Source organism: Gadus macrocephalus, chromosome 5 (genome assembly GCF_031168955.1).
Source record: "Gadus macrocephalus chromosome 5, ASM3116895v1".
NCBI classification, from domain to species: domain Eukaryota; kingdom Metazoa; phylum Chordata; class Actinopteri; order Gadiformes; family Gadidae; genus Gadus; species Gadus macrocephalus.
In genome coordinates, this window is record NC_082386.1 from 7,488,052 (window position 1) to 7,509,788 (window position 21,737).

General features: G+C 42.2%; 3 protein-coding genes across 3 annotated transcripts; 1 reads left to right on the forward strand and 2 right to left on the reverse strand.

The window, feature by feature from the left end:
• Nucleotides 1-134: 134 nt before the first annotated feature.
• On the reverse strand, nt 135-10,196 carry LOC132457660 (matrilin-3-like). The gene is made up of 13 exons (XM_060051940.1): nt 9,236-10,196; nt 7,656-8,231; nt 5,921-6,040; nt 5,400-5,519; nt 5,012-5,131; nt 4,704-4,823; nt 4,406-4,531; nt 3,916-4,035; nt 3,546-3,665; nt 3,234-3,353; nt 2,468-2,587; nt 1,384-1,485; nt 135-1,172 (listed from the first exon to the last, which is right to left on the reverse strand). The coding sequence occupies exons 1-13, from the start codon at nt 9,813-9,815 to the stop codon at nt 1,117-1,119; spliced, it is 2,400 nt and encodes a 799-aa protein (XP_059907923.1). The 5' UTR covers nt 9,816-10,196; the 3' UTR covers nt 135-1,116.
• A 975-nt stretch (nt 10,197-11,171) lies between these two features.
• LOC132457661 (G-protein coupled receptor family C group 6 member A-like) lies at nt 11,172-16,241 on the forward strand. The gene is made up of 6 exons (XM_060051941.1): nt 11,172-11,575; nt 11,659-11,965; nt 13,216-14,013; nt 14,321-14,515; nt 14,769-14,886; nt 15,183-16,241. Exons 1-6 carry the CDS (start codon nt 11,394-11,396, stop codon nt 16,109-16,111), a joined length of 2,529 nt encoding a protein of 842 aa, XP_059907924.1. The 5' UTR covers nt 11,172-11,393; the 3' UTR covers nt 16,112-16,241.
• A 559-nt stretch (nt 16,242-16,800) lies between these two features.
• Nucleotides 16,801-17,263, reverse strand: LOC132457878 (ornithine decarboxylase 1-like; the record flags this gene model as incomplete). Its single annotated transcript, XM_060052254.1, has 2 exons — nt 16,801-16,941; nt 17,030-17,263. Coding segments are annotated over 2 exons (360 nt in total), but the record flags the coding sequence as incomplete, so codon positions are not given.
• Between the last annotated feature and the right edge of the window lie 4,474 nt (nt 17,264-21,737).

Consider the following 21,737-nt stretch of genomic DNA (forward strand, 5'->3'; position numbering starts at 1 on the left):
ACTACACTGCCAATCCAGTCAACACATTCCATAAAAATAGACAAGAAAGATTCTAAGAAAACAACAAGCCACAGAACACAAGTCAAGGATCAAACCCATGGATATCATAGATAATACCACGAATACACAATGTGTAAATAAGATACGTGTATTTATTTGGCAATGAGAAAATTGTTTAATATACTGTCAAAATACTACAGGTAACACAACTCAATGTTAACATATTTTCAAGACAAAGCCCTGAACCAAGCGACGGATGGGCACTGATCCATGTACTTCATGAATGCTAATTGGGCAGTGTTTTGGGGTCATTCATAAGCCGATCCTACTCGTTGATCATTAAACATGTATTTCTCTCTGTGGCCTTCTAATTATTTACACGTGAACTCTATTTCTATTCAACCAGAAGCTTCCTTGGAGGTTAATCACATTAGCTCAACAATCATGAGTTTCTGCAATTTGGCATTGTCCTCCCCTAAAAAGAGCATCACGTAACAAAATTCATAATCATGTAATGATATATTTTGTTTCTCAGAGATAATCTGCAGTGTTGTGCGGTGACACGTCCATGCCACTGCCCCGGATAATCACAGTTCAATCTCTCTTAGGCTGGATCTCATTAAAATACCGCTGAGGACACATTTTTAGATAGAATAAAAACATATGTGTGTGTTTGTCAAGTGTTTTTAATGAATGAATCTACAGTATATATATATATATTGAGGTCCAATATCTCCTAAATAATTAAACATTTTCTTTACAAGCAAACAAAGTATCCCGTTGATCCACTCTCATCAACCCAACATCATGTTCATGTTACAAACTTTCCTGCGTTACACATTGCACACATGGAATATCAACTGCTTACTTCCAATCATATTTCCAGACTTATCAAAGCTCAATATATCCAGACATTACAGACAACAGTGCCTGCATGTATACTGATATATATGCATAAATAATGTGTTATGATGAAGGTAAAAAAGTACCATACAATGATGCACAATATTAATTCAAATTGTATTTTGAGACTAATAGATTAAATAGAATCTGCGCATTAAAGTTTGGCAAATGACCTTGCCAAACATTATTCTGGGTGCTTCTCTCTCATTCTCTTCAGGAGAAATTCTGTTTCTGTTCCATCTGAGTCAGCTTGGTCGAAATCTGATCGAGTGGACCAACTGTCAAGGATATCAACAGCAACATTGTGGCAGTCTGCGATTTTACATACTGATGTTTACCATTGATATGCATGGGAAAATATTGCTTTGAATAATCAAATCCAAATATATTTCCATCAATAAACTTCCAGTCGACCAGCCATTCATTCACCCAGTCCCAATTCATGTCTTTATCAAGAATCTTTCAAGTCGAAAAGGATATGTTTTTTGTTCAGGTCCTGGAAGGTAGACTGGACTTTTTTCTGGAATGCCACTTGAGCTTCACACATGCAAGCGTCTTCAGTTATTTCCCCACGCATTTCCTCTGAAAGGAGAATTGCAACATTTTGTAAATAATAATAATATATAAATATATAAATACACATACATTACTTTGCAGACGTCTCTTACTTTCTGTGTACAAGTATGATATCAAATAAACAATGATTCGATTTTAAAAATGGACGTACGAGTTACCGTGTTTTACAAAATTTACAAAAAACAATCTGAAAATCATTAATTGAATCTGCAGCATTAATCATTTGTTACAATATTTATCTTGTTTGTTTTGTGTTAGTGTGATTGGGATGCATTATGATCATTGTAATCATTCCAATCCAGTGTCACATATATAGGCAAGAAAAAAAAAGCATACATTAAAAAGCATTCATACGATACATTCAAACTCAAACAGTGTAACCGCAAATAATTGATAATTAATACTGCTACCATATGTCCGTAGCACATTGACCTGGGTATGATGATACATAAGAAAACAGACAAGACAGCAGATCCAAAGCATCACCAACTTCCACTTTATCTTGAAATGATGGCTCATTCCATCACTTCCCATAATTTGTTACCCTACTTTATACCAGCACAACACATACATTATATCATCAGGTACAGTAGTAGTGATCTACGTATAATTCTGAATGCAATTCTTCCAGCAGCATTGATCTCCATACCTGGCCAATGCAAAATGAGTGACACTGAATTGAGACACAGAATACCCAGAACCTGATTCAGGGCAACTCGAACCCATCATCAAATGATGATGATGCATTAAGATTTGGTGATTCTCCAGAATCCTTTATTGCAATAGTTTGGAGGACTTGACTGGAAAGTAAAACTCATTTCTTTCAAATTGTCTTTGCTGAAACTGCTCATATATGTGCTAAATATCGTTAAGAAAGCGCCTTAATTAGGCTTAGGCATAGCTTAAGTCACACAATGGAATACTGTGTAGGAAAATCAAATGAATCCTAGATGCAATTCATAATGATGTACAGAAAAAGATAACTCACGTGAACAAGTGGCCTGGTCTGCGTTCAAGACGTATCCAGTGCGACACTGACAGACGTACGAGTTACCGTTATTCATGCAGACGTGCTGACAGTTATTTCCCAGAGCACACAGATCACCACCTGGAAAAAAGATTGATTGTTTCATTAACTGGTTGTTAGTTGTCTATTTTCATCCAAGAAAGTGTACAGCTAGTCCAATACATTCATGTGATAGACAATAGTTTGGACACGTGCAATTATTGCTCAGCATCTAGCTTCCATTTTTCTCCCGAGCGCTGAAATTACTGTATTGCTTTAGTGCTCAAATATTGTAAGGAAATGTTTGACAGATTGATGCATGCATTTTCAACTGTTGAAAAAGCGGGGGATCTCATGTGAACTAGTCCCCTGGTCTGCATCTCCAACTAAAAGTATATTTCATTGGATTTGTCTCCTTTCATTGTCTTTGTCTGATTCAAAAACGTGTGTAACTATATTTACTATCAATTTAACACACTGTCCTGAGTTTGTTTCACTTAGTTCAGCTTGTGTTCCACTTCAATTTCCCTCATATTTAACTAACACCCTAGCCTAATCTACAAGTCCTGAACTCCTCCATCCACAACTCTTCAAGCAATCTAATCTGTTATTCTTTGAGCAGTTATTTTGGCCCAGACCGGAGACTCAGTGACACTTCAAATCAAGCTGTGTCAATGAACCAGCACTCATGATATCACAACACTTAAATTGTTTCCTGCAATCCAAAGATTAACCATGAGCTGCTCACGTGAACAAGTTCTCTGGTCTGTGTTCAACATGAATCCCGTTCGGCACTGGCAAGTGTACGAGTTGACGTTGTTGACGCAGATGTGCTGGCAGTTGTGTCCTTGGGGACAGACATCCGCACCTGAAAAATAAGGTTGTTATGTTGTGTTTTGTAGTTGTGTCCTTTGATGATATAGAACCCTGCACAACTAGTTGTGAGGTGTATTGACCATGTGAACAACATTTTAAATCTTTTGCTGGATTGTGAAGATATGTAGTCCAATAATATGAGTACACTCCACCAAATATTAATGGAAACATTTCATGTTCTCACGTGAGCAAGTTCTCTGGTCTGCGTTCAACACGAATCCCGTTCGACACTGGCAAGTGTACGAGTCACCTTTGTTAACACAGATGTGTTGGCAGGTGTTGCCCTGAGAACACACATCTGCGCCTGGAGACAAAAAGGTCCCAATGTGTCATTGGGTTTGAGTTATTTTGTTGATGCTTGTTGCAGGTATGATTTTTCTGTTCTAATTACTTTTGTGGCTGTTAAATGTCTGTCATAAAACAAAATGTTCAATTGTAGGCCCACATCATTTGACTGTTAGATAATTGGCCCCTCCCCCTGATGCCTGTAGGTAAACATCAAGAGGTTTAGAGAAACTGACAAAGATATCTTTATGAACATTTGATTTTCTCACGGGAGCAGGTGCTCTTGTCAGCGTTCAGCGTGAACCCCGTGCGACACTGGCAGACGTACGAGGCACCGTTGTTGGCACAAATGTGCTGGCAGTTGTGTCCTTGTGCACAAGCATCAGCACCTGGAAATAAAATGTGTCATTGTTTGACGTCGTTTTTTATGACACAATTTTTCTTTTCAATGACAGGAACTTTTGCAGGGTGCTTTCACACCAAAAGCGGAGTGAATATTGTTCTCGCGTTACTTGGGCGAGATTGCTTGCCCGAACCGCAAGCTTTTCTCGAGTGATCAATTCAGCATCAGGAGAAACTCGCAGGAAAGTTCAAATATTCCAACTTGAGCGACGAATCTCCATCATTCGCATGAGTAGTATCATCCGAATTTGATTTGCATGGACTATGAATGTATTTGTGCCGCACCTTCGCTCTTGGTGTGAACTCATGATCAGAAAAATATGTAAAAATTGTTTGCAGCAATAGCAATATTCTTACGTGAACAAGTTTTCTGGTCTGCGTTCAACATGAATCCCGTTCGGCACTGGCAAGTGTACGAGTTCACGTTGTTGACGCAGATGTGCTGGCAGTTGTGTCCTTGGGGACAGAAATCCGCTGAAATCTCTGAAAAACAAGGTTGTGATGCGATTGTTTTTAGTAGGTGTCTTTTGATTGACACCCTGAAACAGCAGCGTTGAATTATTTTGCAGCCCATTTGGCGGCCAAGTCCCTTCTGATTTGTATGCATTGGCCGAATGAGGCAATAGCTCATTTGAATTGATAGTAATCTACTCACGTGAGCAGGTGCTCTTGTCGGCGTTCAGCATGAACCCCGTGCGACACTGGCAGACGTACGAGGCACCGTTGTTGGCACAAATGTGCTGGCAGTTGTGGCCTTGTGCACAAGCATCAGCACCTGGAAATAAAAAGTTTGTTGTTGTTATTTATGACACAAAATAACAGTTGAATTGCTTAAAGGTTTGTCAGCCATCCAACTTCTTATTTGTACGTCGTTATACCGAATTCAGAGTATTACGATGTCACTGTCAGGGTGTCTCAGAAAAATGTGTAAAAAATGCGTTCCAGCAATAGCAATAATCTCACGTGAGCAAGTTCTCTGGTCTGCGTTCAACACGAATCCCGTTCGACACTGGCAAGTGTACGAGTTGCCGTTGTTGACGCAGATGTGCTGGCAGTTGTTTCCCTGAGCACATACATCACTACCTGGAAATAAAGATGGTTTCCTTCATTATTTTTGCAAGAACATTACAACATGGCCATTTGTATTGGCTATGTGACCTTAAAAGGGTAGTTGCAAGGATGCCCTGCATTTACAGTATAAATCATTGGGGGGACGGTGAAGCTATAGGCTATAATGCTATGGCTTCACTCTGAGTTAAAGTTTAAGTAAAAAGCAATTAAATACACAACATCAAAGGTGGTGACTTGACCATTCTTTGACCAGCCAGAGAAACAAACATTAAGTTCATACGTGAGCACGTTTTCCGGTCTGTGCTCAAGGTGTAACCCTCTCGGCACTTGCAGGTATACGAGTCGCCACTGTTGACACAAATATGCTGGCAGCTGTGTCCTTGGGAGCACGGATCGGACCCTGTGAAGAAGTCACATGTCTCACTGCCGTTGCCGGCTGCCAACAGCCAAAGGACCCCTTGGCTTTTTTCTGGAAAGTTTCTTAAAAGCTCCCACATAATGATTGGACATATAAGGGTTAGGGTACGTGAAACTCACGTATGGCCCATGTATCCTACTTTTCCGATTTTTGTATCGATAGTTGCTATATATGTTGTAAGAATACAATTGTGTGGAAATGTCGGTGACACAAAACACAAAAACAAGACACAAAAACACAAAGAATTAGTCACAAGAGTCGATGGAGAGTTTGACCAGAAGGAAAAATTCCACATCAACTCTTGGTCCATGGTGGAGAACCATAGAGGGCCTGAGCCCCACAGAGGTAGAAGGACAAAAAGACACCGAAAGGAAATGTCTTACGTGAGCATGTCTTCTTGTCCATATTCAAGACATAGCCCACACGGCACGTACAGTAGAACGAGTTGCCGCTGTTGACACATGTGTGCTGGCAGTTGTGTCCCATAGAACATGCATCCAGACCTGAAAAGAGACACTTTCCATTTCTCATTGGCTACCTTGACACTGACAGTGCTAGTAATTCTGTTAGTGTGTGTTAGTTTTGGGTTATAAGCATATTAATTCTATGGTAATAAAGCGATGTGCAGTGCTGATTATTACGAAGCAGATAGACAAGATCAAAGATCACTTTAATAATAATAATAACACACCTAATTACCATTTATAATTCAACCAAAACAGCTTTGTTTGGTTGCAAATAAAAATCCCACGAGTTTAAAACAGACTCTTAAGTTTAAACAAAGAAGTAGTGAATGTGGTAACCAGTTCAACTAAATTCCACATTTCGTGATGTGCGTTGAGCAGAGGTATGGAGGCGAGAGCACTAGCACCCTGCATCAAGCCGCAAAGCAAATACGCTTCTCCCAGCAAATAGCAGAAAAGTGAATGACCGTAAATAGGTGGTTTTACAGTGCCTAATCGCTCGTCTTTATTAATGCTGCAATGTGTACGATTTAGCCCTTCCCAATTGGTAGGCGGGAGACTTCTGAATTTGAACCACTCAATAACCGTATTTTCTTTACACTCTAATTTTCTAGCGTACTAGCAAAGTTCGGCTGGCTGGGTGGCGTGAGTGGTAGGGGTCATGGGTGCGTCGATAGTACGATTATTCTTAACAAAGAGAGAGGTACGGGTGGCACAGCGTTATTTATTCGTAGAATATATCATTTTTAGGACGTCTTTTTATCGATAACATTATTTCAATAACTGTCCAGCAGCATTGACTACCGATGTGGTCAGGTTAATTCACGCAATGATCTAGTTGAAATGTTACACATTGCGACTTCAAACACACCATAATTAAAGAGGTATGTTCGCTGTCTAATGATCTCATGATCGTTAATTTCATTTGAGCATTAAGAGAAAATATCGCGCTGATATTAGCCTCGATGGTCCTTAAATGTAATCCCCCCTAACAAGTTACCCCTTACACTGTGATCAAAGAGCACTGTTGAGACGCGTTCTTATCTAGGCTTAATGTTTTTGGTAAGATGCTTTGTTAGCCGTTACCTCATTTGAGCACTCTAAGCATCTTTTGTAACCACATCAGGTTACCGAGCAGTGTGCACAGGGCCAGGTCAAAGTGCCGTGCAGGAGTGCCAAGAGTTGAGCGAGGCCTGTAACAAGTGTGGGCAGCATCATGCTGGGCTCCAAATCATTCCAAAGTGGTTAAAGTTAGATAGAGTTCACCCTGGCTGATCAGTTGGAAGACCAGATTTGTGTTGTCTTCTTTTGGTGAGTTGAGTAGACCATCCACACATTAAATGGACACTTTGTTAGTGGATGATGCAGCCAATGGCAGCATACTGGTGATGCTATAACTTTATTTTTGCCATATGCCTTCTACACCTAAGAAGAACACGGGTGACTTTGGAATGGAACAGGCCCTTTTTGATGCTAGCCCACACAATCACAGGCGCTTTCAAAAAGGTTGAGTCTGACATACCGGTGGTTTCCTCCTTTTTCTCATTTCCGTTATCAACTCCATTACCGCCGCGATTGGCAACTACGCCTACTCCGGAGTCAAACACCCCCCCGTATGCCGCTGGCGTCTCCGCACTCCCCCCATCATCCTTACCGCACAAGGTTTCCCTAAATTTAGATGCAAGCTTCTCAATGACCCCATAGGTCTCCACATAGAAGACGTGGTCATCCAGAGGGGGGCTGGCCATGAGCCGCAGGGACTCCATGTCGGCTCTGTCCACGCCCACCGCGTAGATCTCGATGCCGGACGCCCGCGCCGCCGCGGCCACGTCCTGAACCTTGTCCTGGGGCCGGCCGTCCGTGACGATGATGGCCACCTTGGCAATGTTCATGGAGGCGGGCCGAGCGCCCGACTCGGCGGTGAAGGCCCGCTCCATGGCGGTCTTGATGGCCAGGCCCGTCATGGTACCCGACGAGAGGGGCTCGATGCGGGCCAGCGCCTGCTTCACGGAGGTCTTGTCGAAGTACGTCTTGAGCATGAAGTCGAGCTGCACCGTGCTGGCGTAGTTGACCACGCCCACCCGCGTGGAGTCCTGGCCGATCTCCAGGTTGTCCACCATGTCCTGGAGGAAGTCCTTGGCCTTCTCGAACTCGACGGGCCGCACACTGCGAGAGCTGTCTATGATGAACACCAGGTCGATGGGCCGGTTCCTGCAGTTTGACCTTGCCGCTGTGTAAACGAGGCGTACATTGAAAAAGGTATTTCAGTTGATACAGGATGAACAATAAACGTGAAAGTGTGTTAAATTGAGTCTCTCAAAAATAGATTAATGAGATGGGATTATGAGATATGTATCATTTGATTATAAGTAAATAGAATAATTTGCCTAAAATAATCCTATGTGACATTTGGAGAGCAAGTTTCAATTACTAATTTTCAGAAACAAAAGGGTGGGGAGGCAAACGCGGATCTTGGCATGCTCGACTGAGAGGTGTGATTTAGCCTTCACACACACACACACACACACACACACACACACACACACACACACACACACACACACACACACACACACACACACACACACACACACACACACACACACACACAGGGCGACGGACTGCGGGGGAAAGTGAGGCAGTCCTGGGGGGGCCCAAGGCAGAGGGGGGGCCCATGGCAATAAAAAAAAAAAATATATATATATATATATTTTTTAATATTTTATTTGAATTATCCACCAGCCCATAGTGTTAGGAGTCGCACACGGCCACGTCTCCTACCCCCCCCCGTCAACAATTCAGCGCAGGGGGCTGGTAGGGGGAATTCGGGGGGGGGGGCCATCAGTACCTCTTGTATACAGGGCCCAGGATTTGGTGCAACGGCCCTGCACACACACGATATGATAGTATCCAAGCTTTTCTAATTGTTAAAAAATGTATATCAATCTATCTTTTAAGTTATGTATTTAATATCGCCTTAGTATAGTGTAACAGTCAAACCTATAGTCATATCCTATAGATATGACTATAGGAAATTATAGAATAACATTGTTCGCAGGATGATTATAAACGAATCTATAAACTGATTATATTTAAGAGATGGAATTTGTTTTTCACTTGCCATTTAATTTGTTTTTAGATGTGTTGTGCTATCAACTACCTTTTTGGTACTTGTTGATATGGCCCAATGTGCACACAAAAAATGTGTTCCAATTAATAGGGAAGTGTACTCACCTTCTTGCTCTGGAAGATTCTGCGATAGATGGTTGCTGACTTCCTTTCGCCGAGCTTGATTAACCGACTCTTGGTTGATTGACGCTTGGTTGAATGGCGCTGTTCTGATTGCATCAGGAACGACTGGCGATAGCTTGATTGGTGCTTGGTTGATTAGAGATTGGTTGATGGGCGCTTGTTTGACTGGCGCTTGTTTGACTGGCGCTCGGTTGATTGGCGATTGGTTGATTTGCGATGGATTTGGCGCTTGGCTAAATGGTGCTTGGTTGATTGGCGCTTGGTTAAATGGCGCTTGGTTAAATGGCCGAGGACTCTGCTGAAAGCCTTTGACCGTATATTCTCTTGGAAGGATGGTTTGGAACGATTGTCCATTTGGAAAGGCTTCTTTGAACCTGGGATCAATCATTTTAACATTTTGAAAGCTCTGATAGACTCTTGGCGGTACGTGTGGTCGCCCGGGATTTAAAAACCTGTCCGCGGGTCGGTGACTCTGATAAGCTCCATAACGTTGATAAGTCCCCTGCGTTCTGGTCGCCAGCATGCCAATCCAACAAACAAGTCCACCGATTAATAGATTCATTTTGCGCGCCCAAATAGTTATCTTTCAGGGTCGTTGCGCCTCTCGGACTCCCTGACAGCGTTGAATGTTTTATATGCCCTGCTCTGCGTGGGTGTCAAGCCATTGCCCAATCGAAAGGAGCAATCGCGTCCATGGTTCAGTAGCCATGACTACTAATTAACCCACATGTCAAGATTTGGACTCGCAACCGGTTGATCGGTCGAGCTGTTAAACTAGGCTATAGTCAACGTTCATATAGTAATACGTTTGCTTATTTTAGCTGTAATGGACCTACTAATAGAGCATCTGGCAAAGCAGGACGAATGGAAAATAGTTCATGGAAAGTAGTGATGACACGCTTACATGAAAAACTGGAGAAAGGGATGGCCTATAAAGAGACTAAAAAAGCAATGTATTAACTCTCCTCATTTGTTAAAATAATAGAAAGTGCATTGCTGTGATGTAGGCCTATGTAGCTAGGCTACATGGAATAGATCTAACAGCACTGCGGATGAAACGTTGCCGCAGGTGTTCCAAAAATTATGGAACACTACTTTTGACTGACAGGCATACATACTATAAATGTATGCCTACATGTAGTATCCATGCCACATGCCTTAAACCTATTTGAACCACCGCTGACTAGTAGTGAGTGGCAATCAATCCATTATGTCCCCAAGCATAATGCAATGATGCAACCTAACCTCTGTGTTAAGTCTGTTATTTTTGTTTGTTGTGTCTTGCAGGCCTACACGTGTAGCCTAACGAAAATATGGAAATGTCTTTTTTATCATGCACTATCGATTTTTAGGCATATTTGAAAGTTTAGGCCTACTTGCACCCACAAAAAAACACTAGCTTATATGGATGCAATAAATTGGTTTGGCTTTGTTTGTTGTTTTTCATTTTTTCCAGCTTCCGTATTAGGATAACCAGAGGGTAAGTTTAGCTATTGAAAAAACAGATGCTGAAACAAATGCCATCATGGGGGCACCGTTGATATGCATCGTGTGAAACTTGTCAGGTTTCCATTTGACTGTCTTGCTGATGATCAGTTGTTTTGTAGACTGATTCTGGTACCTTGACAGCTCTGACACCTAGTGGTTAATATATAAATGTACAAAACTGGCCGGATTATTTGGGCCTGATGCATCCATCATGGCGGGATTTTGGTTGGCCTACACAGTGTCATTCGCACAGTCTTACTTGCATGGTTAACTGAGGCATTGTTCCCAACTTAATTTCACAGAGCTAGCAGAGTTTCGGAGCTATTCAAAACATGCTGCCATTAGTTTTGCACACAAAAGTCCAGGCACACACATTGGCACAGAATATCCAATGCTCAAGAGACATTCAATTTAATGTTCATATTTATTTGTATAGCTCCCAGGCTGCAACTTGAGATAAAAATAGATGCTTTGCATATGAAGTGGCATGTATTTGACTTATAAAAGGGACCTGGGACAGGCAAGGGAAATAGTTTCTCTGACTTCCCCTATTTACAGATTATGATTGTCTCTTTCAGGGAACTGAAAAATAGCAGCAGCAGAACTAGGAGCCTCAACCTTCCCCAGTGCGGTACACTCCAGGGTGGGCAGCATGTGGTGCTTTCTGTTGCGTTGTGTGTTATGTTTCCCGGGTCTGCTTTGCACCCTTCCAGCAGCGACTCACCAGCCCCTACATGAGTACTCCGATGGGGACGTCATCATCGGAGGGCTTTTCCCGATTCACTTACAACCCAATCGCACCTTCCCGTCATCGAGGCACGTCTCGTGCAACGAGTGAGTACAGCCAAACTCAAATCAATTAATAATGTTGTTGTTTTTTTACATTAACCGTCTTTCCTTGTTGATTTTTTGTGCAGGTATCATTTTCAACAATTCCTAGCTGCTCAAATGATGATATTTGCGATCAAGAGGGTAAACCAGCGCAGAGCTCTGCCTAATGTGACACTTGGCTACGACGTGTACGATACCTGCGGGGATGTATCCCTGGCCATGCGGATGGCCCTCAACATGTCCATCGACCAACTGGACCCCCAGTGTGGGTTGTTACCTGGAAGGAAGCCCAGTTCAGCGCCCGACCCTCGAGTCAAAGCAGTGATCGGCGAGGGTTCTTCCGAAGTGTCCATCGCTGTTGCACGAATATTAACCCTGTCATCGATCGCCCAGGTAGGGGATTATGTCAATGCATTTGGTTCTCTTGCTTTATGTAGACAAAACGATATTAAAGCAGACATTAGGACCACATACTTGTAGCGCTAACCGTCAGTTTCTACTTTTACACACACACACACACACACACACACACACACACACACACACACAAGAGTGGTCAACACAACATGTTAAGTTATATACTTTTCATTCTTTTTTGGGCTATTCTCTTCTAGAATCCTTGGACGATACGTCCCATCCACTGAGCGCGTGGAAATCATTTCATTGGTGGCACTACAGTTGTGCTAATCAGTGCAATCCCCTGTATGTCGCAATTGCACCAGTGCAACAGTACGTAGCCTACTTTGTACGGGTTGCTGCAGTATTATACGTAGTAGGCCTACAAGTAAAAAATAAAAAGTATGCGATTTGGAACAAGGAATGAGGCTGCGTTCCAAATGCTTCGTGAACCGCCTCCAGAGGGCATGTGATGGGCATCTCTGAATAAACCACATGTTGAATACTCACTACTCTGCGAGTCAAGCCCCAAACCACAGAGGAAAAAGTATGCTTCATATAGGCTCATGATCTATGATCTAATTCCTAATGAGATAAAAGTTTTCTGTGAGAAGGTGAAAACCACCATCAATCAGAATAAATAAGTATTGAGGAAGGGGTAGGACAGAATATCGATACGGCGATATATCGTCGCCCTTCTTCGTGCGATATGAGAATCGATACACTGGCGACAAATATCTAATATATATTTAGATAAAAAAGTATACATAGCCTATATATATTTGCAAATAATTTATTTTGCATTTTTATGCCTTATTACTGAAGAGTTAGAAAGGAAATATTGCCACAAATATCGATATTTTAAATAATAAAATAAGGCGCTCTAAACTGATTTCCCTGCTCCTTGAGGTGGCGCTCAACACATGAATGAAGGAAACTTGAACGGAAGTTAACTAACCAAACACGAGTAACGGAAAAACTCAGTATGGACCATGTATAAAGACTGAAACCCAGCACTTTACCTTTTCACATGTGTTTGTATTCATCGCTAGAAATATATCACGATGTATTGTTACAGGATTTTCTAACAATATATAGAATATTGCAGAATCGCTGCATCGCGATATTATCATTATCGTTGGCCATGTATCACATATCGTATCGTGAGGTACCGTGTGATTCCCACCCCTAATATAGATGCCTAAAATTAAGTTTTTGTGTGTGCTTTGTGTGTTTGCTGGACCCAGATTAGTTATGCAGCAACCAGCGAACTGCTCAGCAAGAAGGCCAAGTTCCCCACTTTTCTTCGGACAGTGAACAGCGATGTGCTGCAGACCAAAGCCATGGCAGAGCTTGTGAAGACGTTCAACTGGTGGACGGTCGGAATCGTGGGCAGCGACGACGAGTATGGCAAATACGGCAGCGACGGCCTGGTGGATCGTTTCAATGCCATGGATAATGTGTGCGTTGACTTTAAGTTCATCCTGCCTGCCCACTTAGACCTCAGCGGTAGCAATGCCCAAAAGCAATTAACTGAGCTAATGGACACTATTGGAAACTCGACCGCCGAGGCTATCATTCTGTTCACCAGGGAGTCAAACGTCAAGCTTGTCCTGGAAGCCGCCATTCAGAGGAACCTAAACAGAACTTGGATCGCTAGTGATACATGGTCCAACTCCTCTGACATCAAAGAGCTCCCAGGCATCGAGGCAATCGGGCCCTTCTTTGGAATCGCCTTTAAAAGTCACATTGTTGAAGGCTTTGCCGACTACGTATCTTCAATGGTCGAAGAAAAATCCTCAAACCCCTTATGGGAGTACCATAAATTGAACCATCCGCCCTGTCAAAGTGCCCCTCAAGAGAAGCTGAATTGTTCACTAACGGCGAGCCAATGTATGGAAACAAGATGTCTGGTGCATTACATTTTCTGGGATTTGTCCCTCAATATCTACTTGGCAGTCGAAGTAATAGTCAATGCTCTGAGTAGTCTAATGAAGTGTGACAGAGAAAAATGTCAACGAAATACCAGCTTTACGGCATACGAGGTAGGCTACATTGAGGGCCTTTCAATAATCAAATTGATATTGAAAACACACCAACATATTAGGATGGATCTCCACTGTGTGGGTCTGGGTGTGGGTGGGTTTGTGTATATGAGGGGAGGGGTCAGGGATGTTCCCTGGATGGATTGAGTCGTGGATGGGTCGTAATGGAATAAATAGCTGTAGTAGAAAAGTTACATTCAGGTTTAAAGAAATCCAATGTTTCATACACTATTTGATTCTACCCTCCATATAAGAACAAATGGAATATCCTGTTAAACGTGTTGTCTGATCGTATCTGTTGCTACAGCTATTGAACGAAATCAAGAATGTCAACCTCACCGTGAATGACACACACATAGTGTTTGATGATAATGGAGACCCCATGCTTGGATATGACATCGTCGCATGGAACTCGCCCAGTTCGGGAACTATTGGAGAGTATCTGCCAGGAGGAAAGATCAATCTGCCCCCGAGCCTTGTTGCAACGATGGCTAATGTAACGGTGAGAACAAAGTGTGTGTGTGTGTGTGTGTGTGTGTGTGTGTGTGTGTGTGTGTGTGTGTGTGTGTGTGTGTGTGTGTGTGTGTGTGTGTGTGTGTGTGTGTGTGTGTGTGTGTGTGTGTGTGTGTGTGTATGAAATGATAGAAACATAGACATGTACATTTAAACATAATTAATTTACCATTTTAATGAACAGTGAATCGCTTAAACTGAGTGGATGACCAATTTGAATTGATTCTGTCCTTCCCCCAAAGTTCACTGCTTTCAACTGCAGTAAGACCTGTCCAGTGGGACAGGAGCTGATGAAAAATGGAATGAAATGCTGCAAGCACTGTATTGTGTGTAGTGAGGGTTATGTTTCTTCTGAAATTGGTAAGCAATCAGTACTTATATCATGTAACAAAGTATAAAGAGGGAATTATACTCATTTGTTATTATTGTAAATGGCAAACTAAATCAATGTTTTTCTAATCACATTTCAATTGTAAAGCCTTCCATTCGCTTTGTCATGTGTTAATATGTTGTCTTATGTTGATGTCACCCAAAAGCATATTGGCAAGGATCATTCACATTGATTGCATGTTTTCTGCAAGCCATGCAACTTTTGTTAGATAGATAGCCCTGCTCAATTAAATAATGTATTCAACAGTCAGTGAACATTTTTGCAGGTACGCAGAATTGTACAAAGTGTGAAGAAGGTGAGTATTCATCCTGGGAACGTGACAAGTGTTTGGTTAAAGAACATGAATTCCTTAAATGGAAGAACCCCTTTATTACAACCCTGTCGATCTTCAACATAATGGGGATTGTTGCCACCGTTGTGGTGGGTGTTATACTCGTGGTTAATCGAGGCACTCCCATTGTGAAAGCCGTTGGCGGCTACCTGTGTTTCTTGGAGCTTTTCTCCTTACTCGCCTGCTTCTGCCTGAGCTTTACCTTCATAGTGAAACCCTCTCCATTATCCTGCAGCACAGGTATGCCGCTATTTGGGATAGCTTTCACTCTCTGTGTTTCCTGCGTTCTGGCCAACCTCCTCCAGATCTTAGTGTGTTTCACCTTTTCCCAGAATATGGGGGGCTGGCTCAGAAAGGTCAACCAGCCACCGGCTGTAGTCGCTATTTTATTTGGGGTCCAGCTGGTCTTGTGCACAATATGGCTAGCCTGTTTTCCACCGTCTCTTCAAAGAGAACCACATAAGAAAGCCTTCGAACTTAAGTGTGATCCTACATCCAAAGCTCTATTTGGTGCTGTTTTAAGCTATGTGGCTTTATTGGCCATAGTCAGTTTCCTTTTTGCATTCAAAGGAAAAAAACTGCCAGATCTGTACAAAAACGCCAGCTTTGTCACCATCGGCATGTTGCTGGTTTTGGTGGTGTGGATCATCTTCATACCAGTGTACCTGTTCGGAGACGGGGTCTACACAGAGGCCATCAAGGCGGCGGCTGTCCTTGTGTCCAGCCACAGCATGCTCTGTTGTCACTTGGTCCCCAAGTGTTATATCATGGTGTTCAGGAAGGAGCTGAACGACGAGAAAGCCATCACTGATTACATCAGGAACCACTTCGACCAGAAAGGCATTAATGTTTTAAAGTCATAATTGTGATGTCTCCTCAGATTCTTACTATCACCTGAACTCTTATTTTTCCAAGATCAGGTTGGAATTGGTCTGTCCAGTGGATATAATGGAGTTGTAATGTTGATCTCTGTCTTAGCCCTGTTTATTGTAAATAAAATGAAAAAAAAAATGAATTGCATCTGAATAAAGCATGCTTCCCATTATAAGCCACTACCTATAAATCAGTTTATGATTAAAAGTTTGTTTAAGGCTATGTATCAGAAAAAAATGAAGGGTGCAGTGTTCAGTCAAACCAGAGAACTTGGATTGTATAAGAACAATTATTTAGGCAAGGCCTTGCCTTGCCTAAATCAAACACATGTTCTTCACCGCCATCTGGTGGCCGTACGTGTATTTGCAAGTATTTGGCTTGGTGTCATACAATTACATTTGCGCTGAACTCTCAGACAAGTAGTATCCACATTTAAAATTTCACTTGAACAACAATCTTTCTTTTGGCAGCAAGCTGATATAATATAGTACAGTATATCTCCACAACTGTAAACTGCCATTGCAGTTGTGGAGATATACTCAATTTTATTTTCTGAATAAAGATAAAAAAAGTTTTCCCTGTTGTATCGAAAATCGATATATTTTAAGGTAGTGTATCAAAGGTATTAAATCCAGTATCGTTACAACACTATTAGCTACATGGAAAGGTGATTAATGCTCTTGGAAAAAGAGCATTAGAACAAAAACAAGACAGACAGGTCAAAGGTGAAAATTACCTCTTCAAATTTGAGTTTGACATCCTCAGAGCCGGGGAACCCTCCACCAATGTCCAGCAGGCTCATCTTGTAGCCAAACTCCTCCTGGGGACAGCAAAAGGGTAAGTGTGTGATGCAGATGCATTGAACCCACCGGAGAACCAATCTTCAGATAGAAAGGGGCTGAACTCACGGCCATATCGAACACACAGCGGGCGTCGGAGATGGCCTGGGTGTACGTCGCGGGGTCCCTGCACATGCTGCCCACGTGGAAGCTGACCCCTATGACGTCCAGGCTGAGCTCCTTGGCCCGCTGCAGCAGACCCCGGCAGCCCTTGAGGGTGGCCCCAAACTTCACACTCAGGGGACACACCGAGTTGGAGTCGTCTGTGGCGATACGCAGCACCAGCCTAGAATGGGGACAACTTTAAAAACCCTGCGCAGAATAAGAGACATGCAGGACTACCCCTGGCGCCAGAGAGAGGAGGGGGCTGTTTGAACTCCTCTCCGCCCTTTACAGTGACGGCCACCCACGCTCAAATGTGTCCAAAATGGTAAAAAGGTTTTTTGCCCACTTGTCATTCAAATCAACAGTATGAAAAATGAAGTCACCAGTTATAACTAGACAGTCAAATTCTGTGGAGATGCTAGACAATAATTCTGTGAAGTCATCGAAAAAATTTGCAGAGTATGTGGGTGGCCTCCTGTAAATATTAATAGGAGAACTCTGGGGGAGCATTTCAATACAGCAGTAAGGTATTCGAATTATGGAAAATCACCAAATAACATCTGTTTCCCCTGAAATACATTTTTTAATACAGCAGCAATCCCTCCACCTTTTTCAAGATCTACATGCATCAAAAAAGTTATAGTTGGGAGGAGCTGTCTCTATCAGAACGGTTGCACTGTTATTTTGTTCCAGCCATGTTTCAGTTAAAAACATAAAATCCAGTTTAGAAGTGGTAATAAAATCATTAACTAAAAATGAATTGTTATTAAGAGACCTAACATTAAGTAGAGCCATCGTGATGGTGTTGTTGATAGGCTTTAAGGTTGTTTTTGGTTTGGAGGCAATAGATATGAGATTTGTGAGGTTAGCTAAGTTTGCCTTTGTTTACTCTCTTAGTGGTTACTGCATGAATGCAAAAGTTGCCCTGTTTTGACGTAGGCAACCTTGGGTTCAGCAGATTATGTGAAACTTCCTTTATACTGTGTCTACGGCTGAACCCTTTTTTGTCTCAGTAATACTCAGGACTACTATCAGTACAGGGGGGGGCTGGGGCGCCATCCTCTTGGGTGTTATCAGCCTGTGGCCATGATGTGGCGATGCTATCATTGACACTGATGCAAGTTTGATGCCAACATATTCCAGTTTCATAAATTCAGCTGGAAAATCGCAAAGAGAGGAGACATTGGGGCTGGAGTTGTTGTTGTGGCTATGGGAGAGATGAGGCTGGAGGTCATCGTCGATGGGGGAATGCAGAGGAGGGGGGTGGCCGTTCCTCGCCAAGCCAGCATCAGCGATGGGGGAAGGCACAGTGTTGATGGCGTCGGGCGGGCTGTCTCTCAGTCTCTCTTCAAGGTCTGTGGGCTGTTTGCTATCTGTGTGTCAGATAGTGGCAGAGTAGATGTGTGGGGGAGGATGTAGTCTTGCTTCTTCTCAACCTGTGCTCTGACTGTGGCCTGTGCGTCAGACCATGGAGATTTGTGGGAAAGCGAGAAGAGAAGATTGGCCCTTAACAGTTTTGAGCCTAACCTGTTTGGGTGTAGGCCATCTGCTCTGAAAAGATATTTGAGCGCCAAGGATAAGTTGAAATTGTCAATAAAGCCCCTTCCTCTTTCATTGCAGACTCTGGAAAGCCATGTATTCAGTGCAAGTAGACGACTGAATCTGTTTATTCCCCTGTCAACTGCTGGTATGGGTCCACTGATGACTGACTTAGGGCCCTATTTTAATGGTCTGAAACGCAAGTGGGAAGCGCAAAGCGCAAGTAGCTTTGTGGGCGGTTCTACGGCGCTATCGCTATTTTACAGGCGGAAAAAGGACACTTGCGTTGCGGCGCAAGTGTCAAAAGGGTTGGTCTGAAGCAGCCTAGTTACCCGTAGGTGTGGTTTGGGCGTAACGTCCAACAAACCAATGAGAGTGCCAGCTCCCATCCCCTTTAAGAGCCATGAGCGCATTTGAATCGGACAAGTTGATATTTTGACAGCGCGTCTGCAGTCTCCGATGAGACAGATGTACATGAATTTCAAACTGCAAATGGCTCAGTTTATTGCCAAATAATATGGCCTAATTCACACATGGAATAAGGGGTTTTCTTCCACAACTTCAGAAATACTGAGTCCTCAAATAAATTTCGGCAAAGAAAACGTATATGATATAACATATGATATAACATACATTATAAACATTGTTTCTTATCAGTATTGTATGCTATCCTAATATGCATGTGTCCCCGCGGTAATAGACATTGCCATTGATTGTATTATGCGTTACGTGTTTAGTTTGCGTGTGTTTAAACAGAGCACACGCGCGCCCGCATTCATTCATTCTTTCTCACTCGCGGTAAAACAATGTTTTTCACGATCAAATACTCATCAATCCTAAAAGTTATGGGCATGTAGGCCTACACGATGTCTCTGTCAAGAAAATGTGTGTTTGCTGTAAGGTGTTTGCAGATGCATTGATTTAAAAGTACAACTTATTACCGCTGCATCAGCTGTTCTTTCCCAAATAATTTACCAAGAATGTGCGGCTAGGTAGATGGGAGAAGCAAAGTGTATGCGCGAGGTCCACAAGCAATCCGTATGCATCGCATGCGCCCTTAAAATAGCATCTGAACAACGCGCCACTGACTTTAAACCAGGTATTTCCTGGTCAGTAGCGCAATGGTATTCAGCAACGGCAAAATACCGTTTGCGCCAGAACACGCCTCCTCCTTCCGCCGAACCGCCCCTTGGGGCGCATGATCAATCCCTAATTTACCGGCGAGTGGCGGTGGTGGGAAAAGAACGCTCTGCGCCAGTTGTAAACTAGCAACGACACATGCGCCAGTGACTAAGTCACTTGCGCCGGATGCAAGATAGGCCCCTTAATGTGTATTTTGTCCAGTGTATCCAATAGATCAGTGTAAACCCTCTTCAGAAGTTCTGACTGTTCTCTTTGAATATCATTAAATCCTGCATGCACAATAATCTGTGAGAATTTGGGGTTTTCCAATATGATTGTGGCTAGTTTCTGGTTGATATCACTAACCAATCCATATGGGAAGCTGCATGTTTAAGGTTAAAAAGGCTATAAATCTATTATGCGGCTTGACCTTTTGACCTACCGATATCAAAACATACCTGTGAACTATATACTATTCAAGGTTGCATACAAAAAAAGTAGGCAGGCTATACTTGATTTATGTGTACTTTTTACACACACTAAGGCCCCATCCACACAGAGACGATTTTTTTGGTGAAACCGCATAAGTGCGTTTCGGCCGACCGTCCAGACGGAGCTGTCGAATCTGGTGCCCGAAACCGCACATTTCTGAAACCACCCTCGGAGGTGGTTTCAAATCTATGCCTGAAATGCAAACGATGACTTCATTAGCCCCCCACCTGCTGGGGGACGTCAGAGCTGCATTGAATTTTTTATTTATTATTTTATTTGTAATCTTTTAGTAGCTTAAAATAAAGCCCCTTGATAAATGTAATTACTAACTGTACATTAAAAAGTACTTTAAAAGGTTGAATCTCCTCGTGACTGAATGTTTGTATACAGCGCGCAGGCTGTATGCGCACAGGCTTGATGCGCTCCACTTTTTTCTGAGGAGAACCAAAGCCTTGAATATTTACTAAAGTGTTTCTACAGCTCGATACGGTTTCGCAATGACTCCGTCTTTACGGAGATATTCCTGAACCGCATAAAACGAAACCGGATCGTTTTCGCCCGTGTGGACGGGGCCTAAGTAATTGAATTAATACAAAGACACGGATTTCCTGTTCATATGTAAATATTTGACATTGTTGTAAGTTGTATTTATTTAATTACTTAGTGTGTGTAAAAAGTACTCATAAATCAAGTATAGCCTGCCTACATTTTTTGCATGCAAACTCATATAGTATATAGTTCACAGGTATGTTTTGATATCGGTAGGTGAAAAGGTCAGGCAGCATAATAGGTTTATAGCATATTTTGAGAGTAATTTCTTTTTATAAAATCAAAAGGTGGGATTTTGGAAAAAATAAGCTTTGTGTTATGCGTGGGGCAGTTAGCTGAGTTCACCAGATTTGTTTTGATATGGGTATGTCAAAAGGTCATGCCGCATAATAGATTTATAGCATTTTTTAACATTAAAGAAATTGTATAAAATCAAAAGGTGGGTTTTTGGAAAAAAATAAGCTTTGTGTTATTTGTGGGGCAGTTAGCTGAGTTCACCAGATGTGTTTTGATATGGGTAGGTCAAAAGGTTAAGCCGCATAATATATTTATAGAATTTTTTAACATTAAAAAAATTGTATAAAATCAAAAGGTGGGTTTCTGGAAAAAATAAGCTTTGTGTTATGTGTGGGGCAGTTAGCTGGGTTCATCAGATGTGTTCCGACATCGGTAAGTGAAAAGGTCAAGCTGCATAATAGATTTATAGCCTTCTTTGAGAGTAAAAAATATTTATAAAATCAAAGGGTGGGTTTTTTGAAAAAATAAGCTTTGTGTTATGTGCGGGGCAGTTAGCTGATTTGACCTGATGTGTTTTGACATGGGTAAGTCAAAAGGTTAAGCCGAATAATAGTTTTAAAGCATTTATCAACATTACAAATTTTAGAAAATCTAAATGTTTATTTTTCACAAAATAAGCTTTGTGTTATATAGGCAGGCCTTGTATTGACACATCAAAGTTGGTTTGACACAA

Coding starts and splice junctions, on each gene's coding strand:
- LOC132457660 (XM_060051940.1), bottom strand. CDS start 9,815: ATGAATCTATTAATCGGTGGACTTGTTTGTTGGATTGGCATGCTGGCG. Junction 1,486..2,467: donor AGACCAGGCCACTTGTTCAC/GTGAGTTATCTT, acceptor TTCTCCTTTCAG/AGGAAATGCGTGGGGAAATA. Junction 1,173..1,383: donor CCAGGACCTGAACAAAAAAC/ATATCCTTTTCG, acceptor CAGTTGGTCCAC/TCGATCAGATTTCGACCAAG.
- LOC132457661 (XM_060051941.1), top strand. CDS start 11,394: ATGTGGTGCTTTCTGTTGCGTTGTGTGTTATGTTTCCCGGGTCTGCTT. Junction 11,966..13,215: donor CCCTGTCATCGATCGCCCAG/GTAGGGGATTAT, acceptor TGCTGGACCCAG/ATTAGTTATGCAGCAACCAG. Junction 14,887..15,182: donor TTATGTTTCTTCTGAAATTG/GTAAGCAATCAG, acceptor ACATTTTTGCAG/GTACGCAGAATTGTACAAAG.